Below are 22,634 nucleotides of genomic sequence, written 5' to 3'. Positions count from 1 at the left end.
TAACGTATATGTTAATTTAAACTCTGACATATGCGAGGATGGAAAAATGGATACAGCGAATACAGCGGATGTGTTGCATCTTCACAAGTGTCTTCTCATACGTATTCTCTGTAGAACTGCAACAAACAAATCAGCACAATGGCACTAGTTTGGTGAAATGTTTTATTGAATCCTTCAAGGTTTCTCGTGGTTTAAGAGGATTCTTAGGAACAACTGTGCTTGTGTTCATAACACACACACACACACACACACTCACTGTTCTCGCTTATGCACTGGTAGCACATATCCTGATCAGCACAGGAGCACAAAGATCAAAAGCATGACTTCAGTTCACTATGCTATATAAACAGCTTTAATTGTTTTAAACGAGAACAGCGTTGCCTTTTTTTTCCAGTTTTTGTTCTCTGCTGAAAAACCCGTCCATCAAAGTATTTTTTTCTTATGTCTTGCGTGTATATGTGGTGTTAAATCTGAAAGTGTTCAGAAGTGCTGTAACTTTGTGTTCTAGATCATGTTTCAGTAATTGAGTCTCTTTTATTGGCTTAAAGAGCAGAAGTACAGTTACCTCACTAAGAGTTAATTACATGGATACTCCTCTCCAAGTCAAAGACTGTCGCCGATATACTGGAATGTTCTTCTACTAGCTGCTAGCATGACTATGCAATATCTATACTTTTTATGTAGAACATCTTAAAAGCCCAACTAAATATTTCATTATGCTAACCTTGAGTTAGAATTGTTCTCTAGAAAAGTTTATTCACTGCAGGTTTTCACTCTTTCTGTTCTTTCTGCTTGACCTTGTCAAATATCACAATTTCTATTCAAAGGCACACATCAAGCCTGAAGAAATAACAGCAGGTTGGTTAGATCCTGTCTGCATTTTGGCCTTATCTCTTGTTTCTGAGGTGATCCTGGGTACCACACAAGTCACAGTGAACATGTTCAATATAAAGCTAAATATATTTAAGAATTGAGAGTTGACTTGACTCGTTTTTACCCAATGTGAGGCAAGGGAATTTAAGTCAAATCATGCGCTTATGAACATTCTGGTGTCTGTGTCTTTTTTTTCTTCAGCCTTTTCAATTGACACAAAGTAAGACTTGGCTTCAGTGCCATGTTAAGTGTATACAATGACACATGGTATTGTTTGTTAGTACAAGAAATTATGGTGACATTTTTTAAAATACCTGACTTCTTAATTAAAGAAACACACTTTTACACAGGTTTTGTGAAAATATTTAACGTCTGTATATATCCCTGCTGTATTTTCAGCTAATTTCTCATCATGTTGTAACACATGTACCAGAGCTACTGTAAGTGTGGCTACTCTAAGGACTATCTAATGCACAAGTATTTAGTGCACCAAGCATGTATTTGCACATGGGCAAACTCACAAAAAAACTGCAGTGTCCTTTAAGTCTACAATTTCCCAAAACAGTGCAAATATTTAAAAGGCTGGTATATATTGTTTATTGGCTAAAGCCCTAGTGTCTGACTTTTAAATGCTGCCTACAGTTGTAGTTATGGTGGTAGTGTTAAGTCTGGGCTATAGTGCATTTTTACACAATTGGATACAGCACCATCACACCCCTATAGTCCATTCTCACATGAAGCAGGGGTGATGAATAGAAAGCTCTAATTAGGAACTAATAATAATTACATTATCTAGATGACTGTGTAGCTTATATATGGCAGGAGATCAAATTAAATTGCAATTGAGAAAGCCTGACCAGATCTGATAAGTGAAAGCTATGCAGAGTGCACTTTTGTCCCCTAGTGGACATAGTAAAGCCAGTAGACTAGGTTGAAGAAAGTGTAGGTGATGGGAAAGATGACACGTGACCACTTGTCGAGGGCATTCACATCTGTCAGGTCTGGAATTTTCACCTTAAGCTGAGAGGCCCGCTTCCTCAATCGACCCTTCTTGTGCTTGATTGGCTGCTCGAGGGGAGCAGTCGGCCGACCGTAAAGGTCACAGCCTGTCAGGGGCTTGCGATATTGGATGCTGGCACTGTCATAAGAGAACATGGTATTCCGAGGGTCACCAAGACCACTGAGCATCTCAGCCCCAGTGAGGCGAAAGTCGAGATTGGTAAGGGGAATGTTTCCATGGGCATCCACCTGAAAGAATGGAAGGGGAGGTGGCGTTTAAGATTGAAATTAGTATGAATATGTAGCACTGCTTTAAAAAGGTCTTCACCTGGATTTTGTTGCTCTCCAGTCTGTTCTTCTCATTGTTGCTCTTAGCAGCTTTTTCTGCCACTTTCTTCTGTAGGTGAGGACCTCGGCCGAAGAAAATGTAGTTAACAAATGCATACTCAAGCAGGGCAAGGAACACGAAGACAAAGCAGCCCATTAGATATATATCTATGGCTTTTACATATGGGATCTTGGGTAGCGTCTCTCGTAGATGGGTGTTGATGGTGGTCATGGTCAGTACAGTAGTGATTCCTACAGAGATACAGTAAGACTAAATATAACTTGCCTGAGGTTATGAAAGAGAATAAATGGGAATAATACTAAAACATAATTATCATGCAGTCATCAGGTTCTTAAGACTAAATTCATTAACATGCTTTATGTGATTAATGCAGCAAGCCATTTGTTGTATTCATACGCACACACCTAAGGCAACCCGTGCTGCAGAAGCATCATAATTAATCCAGAAGGAGACCCAGGACAGGATGGTAATCAGGTTTGAGGGCATGTAGGTTTGCAGGATAAAATATCCAATGTTTCTCTTCAGCTTAAAGCTCAGGGACAGACGAGGGTATGACCCTGAAAGGGGTGGAGATGAGAGCAATATCTAATCTAATTTAATTATAACACGTTCTGACATGTTTTGACATCTCTAGACATTTTCGAATCTGAACCTTTACTGATCAACTGCTAATCACTTGATAACAAACCAGGAATTCAGTATAGTGTAGAGTCTTTAAGCAAAGAATTTGAGATGTCAGAAGTGCTATACCTGTTGCAAACACCACCTTCTTAGACAAAGTTTTATAATCAATGATGGAGAACTGTGGCAACTCAATGTTGTCTACTCCAGTCACTGAACTTTCCTCCTGCCAATAAAACTCAATGTCATCTGTGGTATACCCATCTGAGAAAGAGAGAGAGAGAGAGAGAGAGAGATAATATTGTATCTGAGAGGACTATAAAAGCTGTTGAAAATACAAGAAAGTTGCTGTAAAGGTTGGGATACCTTTTGATTCTTTTACTGTAGCAATAAGTACAAACAGCTGCAGCTGACCGTACACCATTAAATGGCCACTGGGTACCACTTAAGCCAGTGGTACCTAATAAACTGCAACTCAGTGTATTTTCTTTGCTGCAACTCAGCAAAGACAAGAGAGGTGCCAGCCACCCGTTCCCACACTTTCTTGTCTAAGCACTAATTCACTGTGTGATTGCATAGCACTGAATGGTGCGAACAGCTCAGTGAGAACTCCTCATTTAGACTAAGCTGACAGGATTTTCTCTCCCTGCAGATTTCTGCTACTTTTCCAAAAGGGAACACAGAGCTCCAGGACATTAGAGTTTAATTACAGAACAGAGACTTTTCTTCACGATTCTTCATCTTCTGCCTCTAGGAGTGTCCTAGGAAATCATTCAGAGACGTAAAGATTCTTTTCTCTTAGTCTTAAAATACTCATAAGACACAATAACATAGTATAATGGAATATATACATGAAAAAGGTTAGACCTTATGTTGAGACAGACACAAGATACTGTAAATTGTTGTGCATATTTTTTATTCTGTATAGAAATCTAAGCCTACTTCCAAACTGTAGACACCAAACAAACAGAGAAAGCAAGAGAAATAAAAAAGATCTTTTGCTTGTAAAGTTAATTAATTATGTCAGTTATGAATAAATCACATTTTTCATAAAGAAGATTAACAGACAACTTAAATAAAATAAGCGTTTAGTGTTCTTTTCCAAACTGCTGGAATGACGAACGTTACTGATGCCTCTTGTATGTTTAAAGTTGTGAAAAGAAAGCAGCCGCACAACTGCAAATCACACAGCAAACAACACATCACAACCACTGTCCAGCAGGCCAGCAACAGAATATTTCTTTGTTGTATAACAATCATTAATGCCCCAATTGTTTACAAAAAAAAATATTTGGTTATTCTTAGAGAGAAAAGCACTCATTCAATATGCTATCTACACTTTAATGCCAAAAGTATTCAGACACCTGACACAGTAATATTGTGTCTGAAACTGCATTTCTTTTCCCTTTACTGGAACAAGCTGTCTTTCGGGTTTGAATTAACTGTTGGTTCATTTTCCCACCCCTAAGGAGAACCCTGGCTGTATGAGGCCCAAACCTCTTCCAGCATGACAAGTCTCCTGTGAACAAAGTAAGGAACATGAAGACATGGTTTGAGTGGTTGGTGTGGAAGAACTCATAAGTCCTGCACAGAAGCCTGACCTGAACCCCAGTGAGCACCTTTTGTATGACCTGGAACACTGATGTGCCTCAGGCCTTTGAACCCTGCAAAAGTGCCTAATTGCAATAAAGCTCTTGTAGGCGAATAGGAAAATCTACACAGAAAAGCTCCAAAATCTAGTGGAAAGCCTTTCCAGAAGAGTGAAATTAACAGGAGTAATAACTCTGGAATGGGATGTTCTAAAATCACGTGTGTCATCAGGTCATCAGGTGTGTCCCAAACTTTTGTCCATGTACGTAGTGAGTTAATAAAATAGAAGCCTTTACTTATACTCAAATATACATTACAGCACAGTGAAATCTTTCTTCACAAATCCCAACCCTGGAGGTTGGGGTCAGAGTGAAGGTTCAGCCCTGATACAGCCCCCCTGAAGCAGTGACGGTCAAGGACCTTCTCAAGGGCCCAACAGTGGCAGCTTGGCAGTGCTGGGGTTTGAACTCTTAACCACTTAAAAACTTGATGCCTAAACCGCATGATGCCTTAACCACTTGAGCCACCACTGCCCATATGCTGCTTAAATGCAGGCATCTGCTCTACAGGCATGTAATTATTATTCAAATTACAAATAATTTGTAGCACTTTTTCAACAGTAGACTTTAAATGTTAAATGTAATGTTAGATTTTAATCCAAAGTTCAGGATAAAAATATACATTAATTGTAAATATTGTAAATAATTAGGTTTAGGAAAAGTAGGTCTTTACTGCAGACACCATAAATGCATAAAGAAAGAAAGTGAAAAAGAGAAGATCTCGCCTTAATCTTGGCTGCAACGTTAGTCACTGATGAGGCGTATCTGGTAGTTATTTTTAAGATGCTCATTAAGCTATTCACTGAAAACAATTACAGAAGGATTTGAAACACAAGATATACAAACCGTGTGTTGAAATTTCATTTCCATGAAACATTCAATTCCCAAAATATTCCTAAGAGAAGTTTCATATTTTTGAGATAAAAACTTGTAGGTTATATATAACAGTATATATTCTAAACTATACTGTATAACGTATACCCAGTGTTGGGTCAAACACAGAAATCTCACAAGTCTCCAGAAAAACTGAATCGAGTTCTTCAAGATGCTTGGAAGACTAGCTGACACCTACTGCACAACAGTGTAAATAAGAGAATTGATATTGTTTTAATTGGTCATCACACTAAATAACTTTCTTTTACAATGTACTGATTTAGAGCACATTTTCTGATATTCTAAAACTTTTTTATTTTCAACACCACAGTCATCTCAAGACATTTACACAGTTCTGTTTATAATATACTGTAAGAATAGTTATCATAGATCTCAATGAGGCCCGAAAAGCTTTAAAAATTTGACAGTAGGCAGTCAGTTCTTCATATTAGCCTTTGTAGCTCATAGAATTGAACACATTAGACTTACAGCTCTCAATCTCCAGGGTGCAGTTCTGTTCATCCAGTGGGTATCTCCGCAGGTCCATCATACAGGCTGCTGTTGTAGTTATCCTAGTCAAACAAACACCACTATATCTGAACACAATTCACAACTGAACAAACATGGTTATCCATCAAATACTGGCATGATGTGAAATATTCAAGTGGTAAAGTTTCCTGTATTTACTGATTGTGTTGTTCTTATACATAATATAACTGATAAATAAGCATATAATCAATGTTGTCCCAACATTAAATTCATCTGATATAAATATTACCTCAAATGCTTCTACCTCAAATAACACATCATATTATTACTAAACACGCACGTCTCACAGCCCTTCCCTCCTCCGTATGACACCCCCCACTCTCCTGCTTTCCATCTCTCTTTCCTGTGCTAGTAATTGCCTTCACACCATCTCAGTCGGTGCTGCCTTCACACTAAAATATCACAAGTTAGATCTTAATTATGGTGCGCTTTAATCAACACTGCGGTAGACATTCATCAACTGACTCTTGCACATAGCAAAACTTTAGAACAGACTTTTTTAGTATTTCAGCTTCAGCTCCAGATGGTTATGGGTATAAAATAAGCCACGCTGCTAGACACATAGCACAGAGACACCCCTGGGTACCCACACACACTAGCTACAACAAATCTGCTATTCCTCTGTACTGATTTGTTCAGAAGAACAGAGATATCTAATCAGTAATAACTACGTACAGACATAGACATACATCAGACACTGTGGTAGACAGAGAGTGCCTACACCTCTATTATCAACCCCAGATTTACTAAAGGTTTTAAATGTATTAAAGCACGCAAACTTGATTATAGTTGAAATATAGGTAGATAGATAGATAGATAGATAGATAGATAGATAGATAGATAGATAGATAGATAGATGAGCAGTTAATTCCATTTTATTTCCATTATATTCTAATTTGTTTTATTTTAATTGACTTTTTACATAACTTACTGTTGTACTGTGTATGATAACAATGTTGTACTGTGTATGATCTCAGTTTGTACTATGGGATTTACATAGGATTTCAGCTTTCAAATACATTTGTTTCGCATGTATCATTTCCAGTAAATTACAATGTACAGAAGGTGTCTATTTCAGTGGATTAATTAAGCACATGCATTGTGATTTACTGCACCCAAGTATCACCTTAGAATCACCAACTGTGTGTACAAATTAATAAAGTCAAAGGGCAGATGTTTGTCTATGCATATTAGGCATGACCTAGGGAATATGTGCCATTAGTGTGGCTGAGAGGTCTTCGCTCACCTTATTGTATGCTTCAATACTCAGATTGGAAAACATGCATGCAGGGGCTTTCTATTTATCCCCCCTCATATTTCTGCCACTGTCTGTCTTTTTACAGGATCAGGACCCCTGTCTATGAAAGAACAAATTTCTTGTCTCAAAGTAGTAAGCTTAATGGGGTCTCATATTGATGGGTCAGGGCCAGGAAGTTTGTGCACTCTTGAACAAAAATGTGTACTAATAAGTAGACTCTACAGTCCAGGTTCAACAAGGGGTTCTACTAAACATAGTCTTCTTACTTGGAAAAAGGACAGTGGGTTCTGCCTGAGACATCTAGACTTCAGAGTGATGAACTAGTTTCATGCTGAACTTAGAAGAGAGCTCCCTAACAGCAAAACAGGAATTAAAATTCTTTATATTGAAGCTAGACTGATTGAGAATGAGAGTCACTCTGTCATTACAATGTATAGAAGACATTACTGGCTTCCTGATTTAATCCAGATTGCTTGCTACAGTATATGTAGTATTAGCTCCTGTCAAGGACACTGTCTGAAGCCACAGGGGTGTCCCCTTGGGCCTGTTGGAAATAAGGGTCTTCAGAAGTGGGTTATCAGCCTGCAGCTAGACTCTAAACATCCTTGTCTCTGCAAGAGCAGCACAAGTACTAGCTCAGTGAAGACACAATGCTTTTTCATAAGAAAAAAAAAGAACAGGGAATCTGTAGAACCTAACAAAATGTGAGATTAAAACCTAACAAAATGCTGAAAGTGGGGGATGTTGATCTGCCTCTTCTTACTAGTTGCACTTGTAAGTACAGTATGAGAACTACAAACTAGCAGTCCAGGAAACACTCATGAACACAAGAACTTGGGCCTTGTATGTTGAAGGCAGCTTGTTATTTTAGTATGTCAGCTTGTTATTTTTAGTATGTACCCTATAGTACTCTTTTGACTTGACAGTGTTTTTTCACTCATCAGATCAATTGCTTATTAATAATACATGAAAGATGTAGGGACCTCTACCATCTAAACAGAGACTGGTAAGTGGCTTGAGTGCACCATCTCTAAATATCTTTCTAGGCAGCGCTAAAGTGGATTAGATCATCATTATGCAGTGTCATGTGTTATCATAGTGATAACTACACGACCCTGGAGCTGAGAAGGTGTGAAATAGAATATTACTGCATGTTGCTGTGTATATGACACACAATTACACCAATCTGTGGTAAGTTTTAGTTTACTGATGATATCTAAATTTCCAATAGAGAAAAATGCAAGATGCAAGAACCTCAGTTAAATATTGTTCAACATTTCTACTTTATGTATAGTGTTATGTATGCAATTACTCCTGAACTGAACCTTTTTTACTATTAATGTCTTAACAATATGTAAAAAGTATGTAATGAGGAAATGACAAATAAATTTTTTTTTACAAATAAAATTTCTTTCATATTTTATTGACCTTATAATATTAACTACACAAATACTAGAAAAAACTCCATCTGACATGATCAGCTTGAAGAGAGCTTGCTTAAGTAGGGCAAAGGCAACTTCATCTATCAGCAGTATGCAAGAACCATACAAACTCTGACTCTCACTAAATCCAAAAATGAAACATTGGGCAAGCCAGGGGAATACTGCTTAAACTAGAACGCTCAAATACAAACACTCCAAGCACAGAGATAAAGAGACCCTATTAAGATTACTTGAAAATAACTGACCTGAACATAGCCAGTATAGCAGTTTGTTCAGTAAACTCTCCTCCACTAACCTGATGCCATACAGCACAGTTCCATCTGGATGCAGCCGAATCATGCGGTTTTTGACAGTGACACCATGAACGAAAGATTTCTTGTCGTTTATGAAGTAAGTGTCAGGCACCCATAGTTGATCTGCCACACGGTTATCCAGCGTCAAGTTCAGAGGAATCCCTGTGTAGGACAGGCGTTTATCACGCCATGATTGCTGGAAATACATGGTGATGGTGTAGTCCTGGAGCAAAGGCACACACATTTGTTTTTATATTACAAAAAGTTGTTATTTTCCAGAAACTGAGTTTTTACCCCTGAAATAAATAACCTGGCCACCTATGCTTTATATTCTATGAGACTAGTAATCAGAATATACATGCTAATCCATACCTGTTTCAATGTATTTTGTTCTTAATTCAGATGATCAACACAATTTATTTCACTTCAGTGACAAACACAGATTTTCACACATATTACACACATATTTGACCCTTGATATTTATTTTTACAGCCTTTGGCAATATCCCTTAACCTGGGCAACTTACATTTTATTTCATTTTATAGAAATAAGCCACTAAGCTTCCACATCCCCTGTCACACAGAGCTGTCTTATCCCTAAATGCATGTTTCACTCAGAAGTGATCAAACGTTTCTGAAATAATTTGCATATTGCACACTTGTCACTTAGTGGTTTCTCACTATAAAGTGTGACTGTTATAATGCAGACTGTTCTTGATTTTATATAGACATGTTTCTATGTATAATCCTGTTGTAATTCTTTTTTTGTATTTACTTCACAGTGTTCTGGGGAAACTGGTTTTCAGCCCTTTAGCAACAATTCTCTTATTTTATTTTTAGCAACAATTTATATTTTATTCTAAACTGGCAAATGCAAAGGATTGAAAAATAAATAGAGATCATAGAGATTGTTTGTGGAAGTGCATACAGGTCCTTAAGAATGGCCCTGGGTAATGTTTCTGAATCCACTGAAAATGTTTGAACTGAATTCTGCTGATCTGGAGAGGAAACTCCTGCACACACACACACACACACACACACCATACACTACACACCACACACAATATATAAAAGTTTGCAGTTTAAGATGCTTATACCAGCAATTCAGAGCACACCTTAGGGGAAAAAAAGTTTCTGAAAACTTTTTGATTGTTGGCGTTCAAATAATGTAGGGCACCTGAAATAATTCAGGGTTGCACTGCATTGCTTTGCAAGCAATGGTTCAATGTTTGAAAGGCATAGGTGATGGCCACTACTCAATATCACATTAGATAGTATCTCCTTGGGGGCTTGCAAAATTGTTTAGAACCTTTCTGACAGGGGCAAGTCTCTACTAGATCAAGGTGAGATTTCCTCTTTGTGTTGGTATTCCTAAATGAGTTCTGTTCAAAATCATATGACCCAATTTTACATATCAATCTACTGATAAAGGATTCCATGAAGGTCAAGACACAGATTATTCCTTGTTGTGCCCTATATGCACCAAGAGTTAGTATTTAGGCCATCCAATCTTCTTACCAACTATTCATAATAGGAGAAAAACATTAGGGGCCCCATTAGAAAGTGGACATCACCATGTTCTATAGATAGGCCACTACACTGACATGCCACTCCATTAGCTTAGTCCTTCTGCATCACTTTGAAAGCTGTGAAAAATGACATAAAATAAAGTTACCTATAAATTAGTTGTACTGTTCATTTGTCCTATTATTCTAAAACATTTGAGTGAATTCTTGCTTATATGACATATAGTTGATTAGAATAACCTGGCTCACAAGATACTTTGGGTAGGAGCCCTACTAATACTGCAGTGTACCTTTTCATGACCTATTTTCTCTGCAACCATCACAGTAAAGACACTACACTTCTATTAGAAACAAGCAAAGTTACAGATAAGGGTCCCAAAATAGTGAAGCCATCAAAAACACAGCACACAGACAAACAGTTTCAACATCATAGAAAACAAAAAAGCTCTGTTGTCTTGTAAAGGATGAAGACCTAGGTCTTTCCCCACAGAAGAGCTCTTTGTGCTCAATGCACCATGAAGGTGATTTTCAAACACCAGTATTGTGCCATGTGTTGAGATTTGGTGTAAGCAGTGTACAATAACAACAAATGCTGGATTGTCTGAGGTTAGGAGAAAAGGTTTCAAAATAACTCAAACTTCATCTTCTTAAAGCTACAGTCAACAAATGACTCTTGTCAAGAGAAATGCTATATTATTGTTGTTATTATTATTACTATTATTATTATTATTATTAACCTGCACTGATCAGCAATGACCTACTGGACATGCGAATGGATGCTTGTCTGGCAACCTGGATTATCAGCTACAGTACCTCGCATGTTGGCATCAGTATGTGAGGCTGCAGAACACCATCAGCCAAGGTGGATAATATGAGCAATTATAAGTATCTTTGAGTCCACATAGACAACAAGCTGGAATGGACCAAGAACACCGATGCACTGTACAAGAAAGGTCTGACAGTTGAGGTGTCTGAGAGAAGAATGCTGAAGATGATCCGTCAAGCCTACTTCGATCAAAAGGTGCAGGCTATTTGGTAGTACCTCAAGTAAAAACAGCTACAGCGAGTGGGCAGATCTTTTTCTCACATTGCCCCACAGTTATGGAACAGACTTCCAATTAGTGTTCGGGACTCAGACAGTCTCAGAATTTAAGTCCAGGCTAAAAACACATTTGTTTAGTCTAGCTTTTTATGAATAGCTTTTCTTAGGTAAAGGAGTAGATCTGGAGGGTTCATGGGCATAGAGTGTTTGGTGAACTGGGATGTCTGGATGCTGTCGGCTTACCACCCTCGCAAGTCGCTCAGGTTTGCAGACTGTGGACAGGTGGGATGCTTTATATCCCAGGAAGCCCTCATGTCTGTCACACCTTCTGGCTCTAGCCTTTTAGTTATGCTGACATAGCTAGTCTTGCCAGAGTCCCTGTCTGCACTTTGCACATAATTTACATTGCCAATAACCTGATTACAGTCTTACCTAACAATTTTTCTCTCTCTCTCTCTCTCTCTCTGTTGAGCTATATATGCCACTCCAGAGCTCCCGGTGTTCGAGTTCCTAGCCTGATCATCTCTTCTTACGGAGCTACTTCGTCAATCCTGATGTTCTACCTGATGTACTGGAGTCTCGTCGCCCTGTGGTCACCTTGATGGGGATTGATCTGCATGGTCAGCCAGTGTCTCATGAGATTGTTGTGTATGAAGCCTCCCGGAGACTGCCATGCCTTCTTTTGAACCAATGTGTCAATCAACTGTATGCTGGTCTTTATCAGCAATCAGGTCTGTGCTGAACTCAGAGTTTTTGCATTAATTTTGCAAAATTTGCATTACTATCATACCATGTTCAATATCATATTATGTGCAATATTATCTTAATTCTCAAGCACCATTTTTTAAAAAAAATTATATAACATACTTCATTTATATGTGATTTATATTTATTTTTCTTGTCTACTTTGAAGCAGTCTCTGGCAAAAGATTTATTTTCCTGTGTTGCTGTACAGGGAGAAGACAGAACACAGTGCTGAGAGAGTTAAAGAGCTCTGAAGAAACAACTATAATCTAGGATTTAATAAGTTTATGTCCACATTTTTTCTACAATCCTCAATAGGGGCCTTAGACTAAGCCTGAGAATTTGTCTTCAATCCACCATTAATCAGGGGGAAAGGGATGTAGGACGTTGAACATTTCTAATTCACTTATTCACAAAATCTGAATTTTTAGATGATGGTAAATGTATAAATGATTCTATCCATTATAAAAATGCTGACCTAGATAGTATGTCAGTATCACTGATTTGCTTAAAATTCTAATAACAAAATGTAGTGAATTCCCAGTTATTAAACAGTGGCAGAACTTGGTAAGCTCTATGAATATACTTCCCGTTACATTTCCAATTTCTTTACGGCCTGTTACTATTCTTCCAGAGATAAGAAGGCAAGAACTTTATTCTGAACAGTATTCATTTAAAAACAATTTATTATTTTACTTTGTGTAAAGTAAATATATAATACGTACAAAGCTATGAAGCTTATCATAAATACATATCATGGTATGTGATGTAGTTTCAACCAGAACTAATCCCATTAATCAATTTATCAACTTGAACACAAATCTAACAGAATATCATTTTTAAGCAATTTTTGAAAATAATATAAAGCATATGTAATCTAACATCAAGCCACAGCTGTAAATGAGCTGTTCTTCCTTGGACCTTCCTGCAAAGCCAACATTTACTCTAAAATATCTAATGGATGACCTCCTTCATGGAAATGGCTCTGTTCAGACCTCTATCCATAATTCACTAGGACGTCTATTTTCCATCATGGGATGATGAGACACCTTGTCAGAACAGAAATATACCTATGGCCTACACAGTCAAAGAGCCAGAGCACCTCAAAGACCCACATGCCAAAATATTATTGATCAGAGGACATATACTAAAAGCACAGAAATAAAACCGAACAATATTTTTTCCTATATCATTAACAGCAGGCTCTAAAACACTAATGTAATCCTAATGCACCACCATAATCATATTCGATGTTACCGTATAATATTAACTCTAAATCGGTAACAATATCATGTATTTAAACATACTGAAGACTGATTTAACTGCGACTATTCTCAGCTTATAGCTATGATAAAAGTTCTGCATGTTTAAAGTTACTTGTGCTGGACCCCAGAGACAGACTGCACTACACAGCCACTAACATGTACCTTACAGTCCTCATGAACAGACACAGATATAAGTCAATAAACAGAGACAAACATCCTGTAATAACGAACATCTAGGTATAACCTGAGAGTCTGTGCACTACTGCGTTACTCACCATGTTCACCTCAGACACCATGTCGATACTGGAGATGTCAATACTCATCCCGACGTCAACCGGAGGACCTGCGAAACGTAATCCATCAAATCTGTAACACCAAATCATCATTTCTCACTGCACGATAACTTGCCCCCACATCCACAGGGCTTTTACCTGTGCTAAACAAGTTCATTACCTCCAAAATCCGGCCTGAGCCGAATGTCGTAGCCTTTAAGCAGTTTGTCCACGGTGACTTTGACATACGACATGTTGCTGGGCTCATTGACCCTACAGAAAAACAAAGTGATGTTGGATTCAGAAAGCTCAGAGTCAAATATGTGTGTGTGTGTGTGTGTGTATGTGTGTGTGTGTGGTGTGTGTGTTTACGGCAGCGAGTCCTACCTGTGTGATATCGGAGTGCGGCCGAGTGTCACGGCCATCAGCACAGGCAGAAACAGCAGCGCTGTTCTCCAGCACCCTCCTGCCCTGAACCCTCCAGCCCTGCACATCGCGCCCAGACAGGCAGCTCACACCGCCCCAACTTCCAAAACGGTCCCTCAGTTTCAAGCACGCAGTGATGCACGCACGTCGACGTTTCTAGCATAAATTTGCAAAACAAGAAAAGACGAGCTGATCTAAAGAAAAGCGAAGCGGAGAGATGGTAGTGCGCCAGAATCGCCGATAAAGCCGCCGGTGCTGAGATCGTGGAGACGCAGCGCGAGAAGTGCATCAGTATGCCGGTCAGATCCCATTGTGCTCCAAGCGCTCCGACATGAAGCCGAGAAGTGCAGTAAACAACAATGTTCGCCTGCTCTCTCGTCTAATCGTCACTCCTGTCCGAGGTGTCGCACGCCTCACTAAATGCGCTTATTCTGGTTATTGATGGAGCTGCACGAACTCTTTTCGCGCCATTTCTAAATTGGCCACGCGTCACGCGACTAAATTAGTCGTTTCCAACCCGGAAAACGAATAAAAATCTCACGCCCCGCCTGTCGAAAAACAAAACATTAATAACTCCTGGAGACATGAAGGAGGAGAGATTATTATTTCTCATGTAGACTGCAGTGTAGGGGATTAGGTGATATATGGTGTATATAGATGTTTATGTTCATTAACATCAATTAATTCATCGCCTCTGATAGACAGCATTTAAAAAATCACACCCTCTTTCCCCTCTCCGAAAAACCAGCTTAGAGCTACTACTAAGTCCATTAGTCTATGCCTTAACACACGTGTTGCTGCAATTCTTGTCCTCCGAATCGTTCGACTAAGACAGAGAAGACACATGATGTGGTTTTAGTTATACTCCCTAGGTATAACTGAAACCACCAATGTATTTAACCCGTCACAGATGTTTCCCAGTAGGAATTAGTTATTGCTTTATATAATTTTGTTTATGTACCCAAATGCTTGAGACAATTCAGCATTTGGCAGACGCTCTTATGCAGGGGACTTCATTTATCTTATTCATACAACCGAGGGTAAAGTGCCTTGGTGGTTGGAGGCTTCAAACTCATAACCTCCGAGCAGTAGTTTAACGCCTTAACCACTGAGCTACCATTTTCAACCAACTGTTTTTAGACCATCTAGTATATATATGAGAAATGATTACCTCTAGGTGGTTAAGGTGTTGGGCTACCAATCGGAAGGTTGTGAGTTCGATCCCACCAAACTGCCACTGTTGGGCCCCTGAGCAAGGCCCTTAACCCTCAATGCTCAGTTGTATATAAAAAAAAATAGATAATGTAGTAAGTCTCTCTGTATAAGGGCATCTGCCAAATGCTGGAAATGTAAATCCTGGTAATGCAGTCTGAACTGATGCCCCTGTGCTCTTTTACAGTTCAAGAGTGCCATCCTCTGTTGTATCTACAAACTAGCATATTTACTATTTAAATACATTTAGCTCACCTTTGTAACACAAATGACTGGAAAATGAAATCATCTAATCTCAATGTTCGCATCATTCCTCGGACTTTTAACTTCGTCATTTTAAATCAGCTGGAAATAGAGTAATTCATGCGTAATTTATTCTATTTATATCTGATAACTCAAATAGTGTAGCGTCTGTGGTTACTGATAAAGTGTCTCATGACCGTTTCAGCATTCAATGTGAGTAGATCGAGAAAAGGAAACAAATATAAATCTTGCCATTTATGATTCTTGTTGCTTCTACATATCCTATATCATGTCATGTTGTGTTTTAATCTCTAGGGGGCTCCTTAGCCAAAGGAATAGACTTTATTTCATTCTATTAATCTAGTATTAGGCCTATCCCAAAGATTTGGGAGAAGGAAACTGAGATTATGGAGGGAACAATGTCCATACACCAGAAATGCTTGTGCATTATGGCGTCCTTGTGACTGAGAAAAAATGGAGACAAGTGTGTTTTCCTTTACTAATGCCTGAATCTGCTAGGCTAGTGTCAGAATTGAAACATTTGGGTTTCAAAATGTTGCTGAAACATGGCCCTCGTTTAATGACATTAACATTAAGCACCACAGTACATATGCACATTACAAAAATAATGAGGTGGGGATTTGCCCATTATTGGCTAGGGATTTGCCCATCAGTTTAGAAAGTGTTTTTTTTTTTGTGTGTGCGATTAAAGAAATCACGGTTGTACAGTTGTTTCCACAAGGTCATTTATAGACTTGAAATTCTATCTTGCCTCCAAAAGGGATGATAAAAAGGAAGTAATAATTTACATTAAAAAAGACAGTTAACAAATGCTTCAGTTTTGTTTTCTTTACATAAAGAGATATTGCAAAAACTGGTAATAAAAGTAATTACACTGAGGTTACACTTAAAAATATGAGTGAGGAAGAATTACGGGTGAAAAAGGGAGAGTGCATGGACAGCTGTGTGCTGAAGATGAGCTCTGAGTTACACAGAGGGGGAGCAGAAGCATCAGAACTTACAGTGAAATCACTCCAGTGAATGAATTACTCACTGCTGAATTAATTAATTCTACCAAATTTTCCCACCTGCATATTTCAGACCATAGAAGGAAACAAGAGAACCTGATCTCTATATTTTTTCTTCTGGGCAGCTTATGAACAAGGGAAGAACAAATAAAACTCTGCACCTTAGCTGAGGATTAAACCCAAGCACCTAGAGGTAGTAATATTACCCACTGCACCACTATATCACTCTGTTTAATTGTATTTCTTTTGTTGTCCTTTACGTCTCCTAGCAAAAAAGCTACCACACAATAATCCAAACAGTTTCTTTCAGATACCTGACTGAAACATTTGCTATAATACTGTCTTTTGGCATTAGATATGCTATTTAATTTATGTGTTGGGATGGAAAATCATTAGCCTGAGCGCCTGGCACAAACACATTTTATATTCAATTAGTTTTTGTGATTTAGACACAGTCAGTTGTTGAAACTACTGTAGACAGAAACCTATTTGTTTAGTCAAGCTTCTATTAAGAGCTCCTCCTATACACATATCTGGAGACTTTCTGTCGGAAAGATTTGGTAAACTGGGATGTTTGGATGCTGTTGTCAGGTTTTTTAAAAGTGGAGTGGTAGGTTGCTTACAGCCTCAGGATACCCTTATGCCTTGGGGAACTCCCTTTTAGTTTCCGTCATAGAGTTCTGCTAGAGTCCCTGCTTGGTATTTGCACAATAGGCCTCAATTGTCCAGCTGGATATGAAGAGTTACTGCACTTTTATATATGGATCATACTGTCAAGTTTAAATAGCTCGTGCAGAAATATAATAAAACTTTTGTGAAACAGTCTTTTCACATTAATAGCATTAAATAAAGTAATATTAAATACATAAAAATGTGGAAAGCAAGCCAAAATAAATCCTAAATTAAAATAAATAAAACCACTCACTCAGTTATGAGCGTTGCTGTTTACAAAGACGGCAGGCTCAGGCAGTGTATTAGCCAGTTCCATTTGTCCATTTGTTGTTCTAATAAAAACATTAGACACAGCACTAAATGACCAATCAGGTATGTCTCAAACTGCAATGTGTCATATAATACCTAGTGTACTGTAAACCATATGGCTTCTGTGGACAAGCCCTTCAACAAAGTGGTGAATTCTTCTGGCCAAGAGTTGTTGGATACTTAATTTAATTCACATCTAATGAACTTTTTCTCTTAATTCTGAGAATACATTTCTGTGACTTGTTATTGTAGCTGTGTGAGCTTAGTAAGGAACTTTGTGGGTGTCACAAAATGCAAATCAGCAGTGCCTTGCACACGCCTGCTAATTTACAGGGTGATTGGCATGAAGCAACCTGCAACCTTCATACTCATATGCATATGATTATGATGAAAAATTTCAGCTTTTATGTCTGGCCAATTTTTTGTTTAGATTTACATGCAAAAGATTGATAAATGATACCCTGTGTATTGTACATTATCTTAACCTTTCTTATAGTACAGTAGTTTTCTATTTCACCAGCAGAATGGAAATTAACATTTTCAATCAGTATAAACAAATGAATTATTTGTTTACTGCAAGTCTGTTTGTCTGCTGGTTTTCAGTGTGTGATGTTTATACCTTTGTTCAGATAACTTTACACAGAATTTAATGGTTAAAGATATCCCCTTTATATTTTAGATGCTTATAAACAAGCAAATTCTCAAAAAGAGGAAATGGGATTCATATCACCATTTACTTTGAATATATAAATATTTAGAGAAAAATGTATTTACTTATTTTTTCTGGGGAACTATATACTAATAATATACCGCACCTACTAGGCTAGATAAAAACAGAAATATATATAATAATTTATATAATATAATAAAATAAAAGTATAATAATATAGAGAAGTTGTTATCAAACCTCATATAAATCCTCACAGTGAAGACAGTTTGGATTGTTTTCTCTGTAATCAACCTACTATTATAACAGCTAAGGCTTATGCTTTCCCCTTCCCTTTTAATCACCTAATTTGCTATTGTTGCTGCAACATTGGTTTGGATATGATGAATTGACGAATTTTGTTATTTTCTTCTATTTTTCTATTCTGTGGTTATGCATATTCCTGGGTTTATCAGTACTTTAGCCTAAGTACTAAAGCTAAAGCCACAGAAACTGTACACAGCCACAGCCATCCAGAGCGACGTACAAAAGTGCTTTTAAGTCTTTATCATTAAATACATTAACTCATTACATTAACAAATGAAGATGGGTTCCCTTCTGAGTATGGTTCCTCTCTGAGTTTTTTCCTCATATCATCTCAGGGAGTTTTTCCTTGCCACCAGCATCTCCAGCTTGGTCATTAGGCATAGATGTAAGAGATAAATAGTAAATTAATTTTAAACTTTATTCATTTTTTATTCTTCTGTAAAGCAGCTTTGAGACAATGTGAATTGTTAAAAGCACTATACAAATTAATTGACCTGAATTGAATTGAATTGAATTTAGTTGAATATATAGAAAAATTTTAGATGACTATAAGTACTATGTACCATGACAGTACTATGGAAGGTCAGCTTTGTTTCTCCTACATTGACCTCTATCCTTCCCCACATATACACACACTCAGATACAACAGGAAATTATTAAAGACCTTTATATTGTCCCGATTATCCAGACTGGCAGTGCATCATAATTGTTTATAATAACCCATCATTGAAGAGAGTTGCAGGAAAAGGTAGGATAGTGTATATCTTGTTTAGACTGTTCCAGTCCGAGTGAGTGGTTGTGACTTCTGGCACAGTATTCAAATCTTTTTAGTTTAATGGTACTGTTTAAAAATCTTTTTAGCTTAATGGTACTTTTAAGTGCCATTAAGTTTGGGAGATGGTTTGCTGTCCATGGTGCTGAACAGGCTTTCTTATTAAAATTTGCCCAAATCAGTCTGTGTAGTTGATGAGCTGGGGTTAATAACAGTGAGACAGGCTATAACAGTTGCTATGACAACAGATCCAGGGATCTTTTGAGGAGTGTTCTGACCCTATTTCAAAGGGAGGAGTTATCACTCACAGCCCAAACTGTCAAAGCTGAGTAACATTGGCAAGCTCTAACCTTATACTGTAGCAATTCAAATGAATTACAAATTAATCATTAAATCTCAAATGTCATGACAATTAATTTGATTGGATTCTTATGACTGGAAATACCTTGAAGACACAAAAAAAAAAAAAAAAAAAAAAAAAAAAAAAAAAGTAGAAAGCAGACCACAAAAACAAATTCATACAATCACTACAAATCACAAAAATAACCCACTAATATGACTTTTGGGGAAAAATATTTTAATGCTATAGGTGCCATTTCTGCCTCACTTTCAGGGTCCTGGGTTTATGCAATTAAATATATTCTTGGATATATTCTTGCATTATAACTATAGTTATGACTATAATATATAACATGAAATATAGAAAACTTACATTCCAAAAATGCTGCAGTTGAATCGCCCCATAATATTGTATCAATGCATTTTCACACACATAGTAGTAGTGACAGTTGAAAGCTTTATACTGCTATAAATGACTATATGCACAGTTTGAATATGCTAGATTGATATAAGACTCATGATGAATTTAATTTAGTCTGTTCTGTGCTGTGTTGTGTGCTGGACCCTTAAATTAATCTAATTAGTAAATCAGGCTCTTAGTCAGGATTAATTACTCACTGCTCATTATCAAAGCATTCATCTGTCACTCCACCATGGTCTCTCTGCACTAATTATCAAACTCTCTTGGACAGAGGTGAGTCGTTGACTAAGACATAATATGGTGGCTATGCTGTCCTCAATCACCTCTGAGATTAAGTTTGCATAAGACCACTGCTACATTGACTACCTAGTGACAGTTCCAGAAGACACATGAGTGAGAATAATAAAACCTTACAACATTGCAATATAATTAGGATTTGCAATGTGTAATTTAGTACATTTTGCAGTGGGGATTGAAAATATGAAAAATGTCTCATTGATTGACATGTCAAACAGTGATTTTGATTTGCAAATTTTCAAGGCGCTACATCAGTTTTCATGGAAATGTATTAGACTTGTTCTCTGTAGCAGACTTGCAAAGAGTCAGTAATTTAAGGTTTCACAAACACAGATGCTGCTATGAGACACAGGTTGTACATGAATAACAAATGTGTGCATCTGGGGCTGCTTCAGAAAAATTATCTGAGTGAAACTGAGTTAACATATTTTATTTAGAGGTTGATGATAAAGGAAAGGGTGTGCATTTATATGTATAGCCTATGTTGTCTGTGTGAAAGAAAGATGGGGAGTGAATGTGTATTGACCTGTTAGAAAGACAGATGTGTCACACTCTATACTACAGGCCAAAAGAAATCAGTCTGTGTATGTCTCTTTAACTCTCTCTCTCTCTCTCTTGCTCGCTGTCTCTTAGGCTCGCACACGGAGTGTAGGTAGACCTTAAAGGAGAGAGTGATAATTGCTCAGGAGGGGTGTAATTACCTGTAAAATGGTACTGTGCTCAGCTCTCAGCTGCTACAGTGCCATCACTATCATGGAGCCACATATTTGTACAAAATATGTTCCAACTGCTGACTCCAGACTGATCTAGGGTTTATTATGGTTCAGATATTCATTTTTGAGAAATAATTGTTATTAAATCACTATGAAACCGAATGTAAAAAATAATCTGGAGTGAAGAAAAAGCTTTCAGACCTTATTAAACTAAACCTTTATTTTAACCTAAACCATTAACCTTTAACATTTATTAACAATCAGCATATATAAAAATACATTTCAAATCTAATAAACACATAACAATCATGTTTAACTGAATATACTGGAATATACATTACACCTAGACACATCAACACAGACCATGACAGTTAAATACTTTTTGTGCCAAACTATGTATCATCCTTTCAATAGTTAAAACAGCATTCAAAACCTAACATTGTGAAAAACAGAACAGTCTACATTTTAATGCTGTATTATATTTTTGACACTAGAGCTGATTCACATTTAGATTTCTTTTGCTAATTAGTGTATTATCTACATTCTGTCCCCTCGCAGCTCCCAGGTCTCAGGTTCAATTGTGAGCTTAGGTTACTGTCTGTGTGGAGTTTTACATGTTCTTTCTGTGTAATCTGTGGGATTTCTCTCTTTCTCCAGTTTCCACCCACTTCTGAAAATCATGTTGGTAGGTAAATTCACTATTACATTTAGGTGTGAGTAAGTTGCTGCTGAGTTAGAAGCACAAGAATCACCCTGCAGGTTGATTTAAGTAAATGAGGTGAAATTCAGAATCACAAAAACATATGGAAACAGATGTGGAATAGATTTACAGCTCTAAAAACATTTGTGACTAGCAAATTCACATTTTCAGAATGCTTCCAATGCAGCAGAACTCTTTGTGTAACAGCAAAAATATCTAAATTTGATGTAAACTGTATCATAGGCCAAAACTATAAGTTACCAATACTCCTATATGAGCTTGTTGGACATCAATTTGTGCCGTTCAATCTAAAGAGCATCTGTAAGGTCAGGCAGTTATGTGAAGGACCATTTCATGATCAACATTCCAATTTATCCCAGAGGTGTTCTGGGGGTTGATTATCTCTCATTACTTCTGACACTATGCGTTCAAAGTAGAAGGCAAGAGGAGGAGGAGGAAGTCTCCTGGTTATATATGTTTGAAATGCCAAGAAAATATTCTTGACTTGACTTAACTTTAAGAAAGTGTAAAATGACTAATGCTTGTTATGTCATAAGATTAATTAAGGCTAACTTTAAGGGTAATTAAAATATAAATATCCCTGTCTCTTTTTTTCCTCTTTCTTAGAGGGCTGCGGCTTTTCTACTAAAATCTTTAACAGCTCACCACTTCTCTCCCATCATGCCATCATGATTTATTCAGGATGACAGATTCTGTACAGGCTCTTACAAATGAGTCCCAATTTCTATCTATAGACATGACCCGTCTCATCAT

At 37.4% G+C, this 22,634-nt stretch overlaps 1 protein-coding gene across 3 annotated transcripts; it reads right to left on the bottom strand.

Annotated features, from left to right (window-relative positions):
* Window positions 1-145: 145 nt before the first annotated feature.
* On the bottom strand, window positions 146-14,626 carry gabrb1 (gamma-aminobutyric acid type A receptor subunit beta1). Of its 3 annotated transcripts, none has more exons than XM_060872196.1 (10): window positions 14,143-14,626; window positions 13,937-14,028; window positions 13,759-13,826; window positions 8,909-9,129; window positions 5,854-5,936; window positions 2,972-3,106; window positions 2,626-2,778; window positions 2,381-2,451; window positions 2,201-2,269; window positions 146-2,121 (listed from the first exon to the last, which is right to left on the bottom strand). In XM_060872196.1, the coding sequence occupies exons 1-10, from the start codon at window positions 14,247-14,249 to the stop codon at window positions 1,774-1,776; spliced, it is 1,347 nt and encodes a 448-aa protein (XP_060728179.1). In that variant the 5' UTR covers window positions 14,250-14,626; the 3' UTR covers window positions 146-1,773. The 3 variants fall into 3 exon arrangements, with proteins under 3 accessions (XP_060728179.1, XP_060728178.1, XP_060728181.1); XM_060872198.1 differs by having other exon boundaries at window positions 1,857-2,121; window positions 2,201-2,283; XM_060872195.1 differs by having other exon boundaries at window positions 2,201-2,451.
* Window positions 14,627-22,634: the final 8,008 nt, after the last annotated feature.

Source organism: Tachysurus vachellii, chromosome 6 (genome assembly GCF_030014155.1).
Source record: "Tachysurus vachellii isolate PV-2020 chromosome 6, HZAU_Pvac_v1, whole genome shotgun sequence".
In the NCBI taxonomy this organism is placed as follows: domain Eukaryota; kingdom Metazoa; phylum Chordata; class Actinopteri; order Siluriformes; family Bagridae; genus Tachysurus; species Tachysurus vachellii.
The sequence above is the reverse complement of the archived record's forward strand: the minus strand, read 5'-3'. Positions and strand labels throughout refer to the sequence as shown.

What these genes read in the sequence shown, in the direction of transcription:
- gabrb1 (XM_060872195.1), bottom strand. Translation starts at nt 14,249, where the DNA reads ATGTGCAGGGCTGGAGGGTTCAGGGCAGGAGGGTGCTGGAGAACAGCG. An exon ending in GCTCAGGCCGGATTTTGGAG is followed by an intron (nt 13,827 to 13,936) that starts GTAATGAACTTG and finishes TACGTTTCGCAG; the next exon opens with GTCCTCCGGTTGACGTCGGG. An exon ending in GAAGGTGGTGTTTGCAACAG is followed by an intron (nt 2,779 to 2,971) that starts GTATAGCACTTC and finishes CACCCCTTTCAG; the next exon opens with GGTCATACCCTCGTCTGTCC.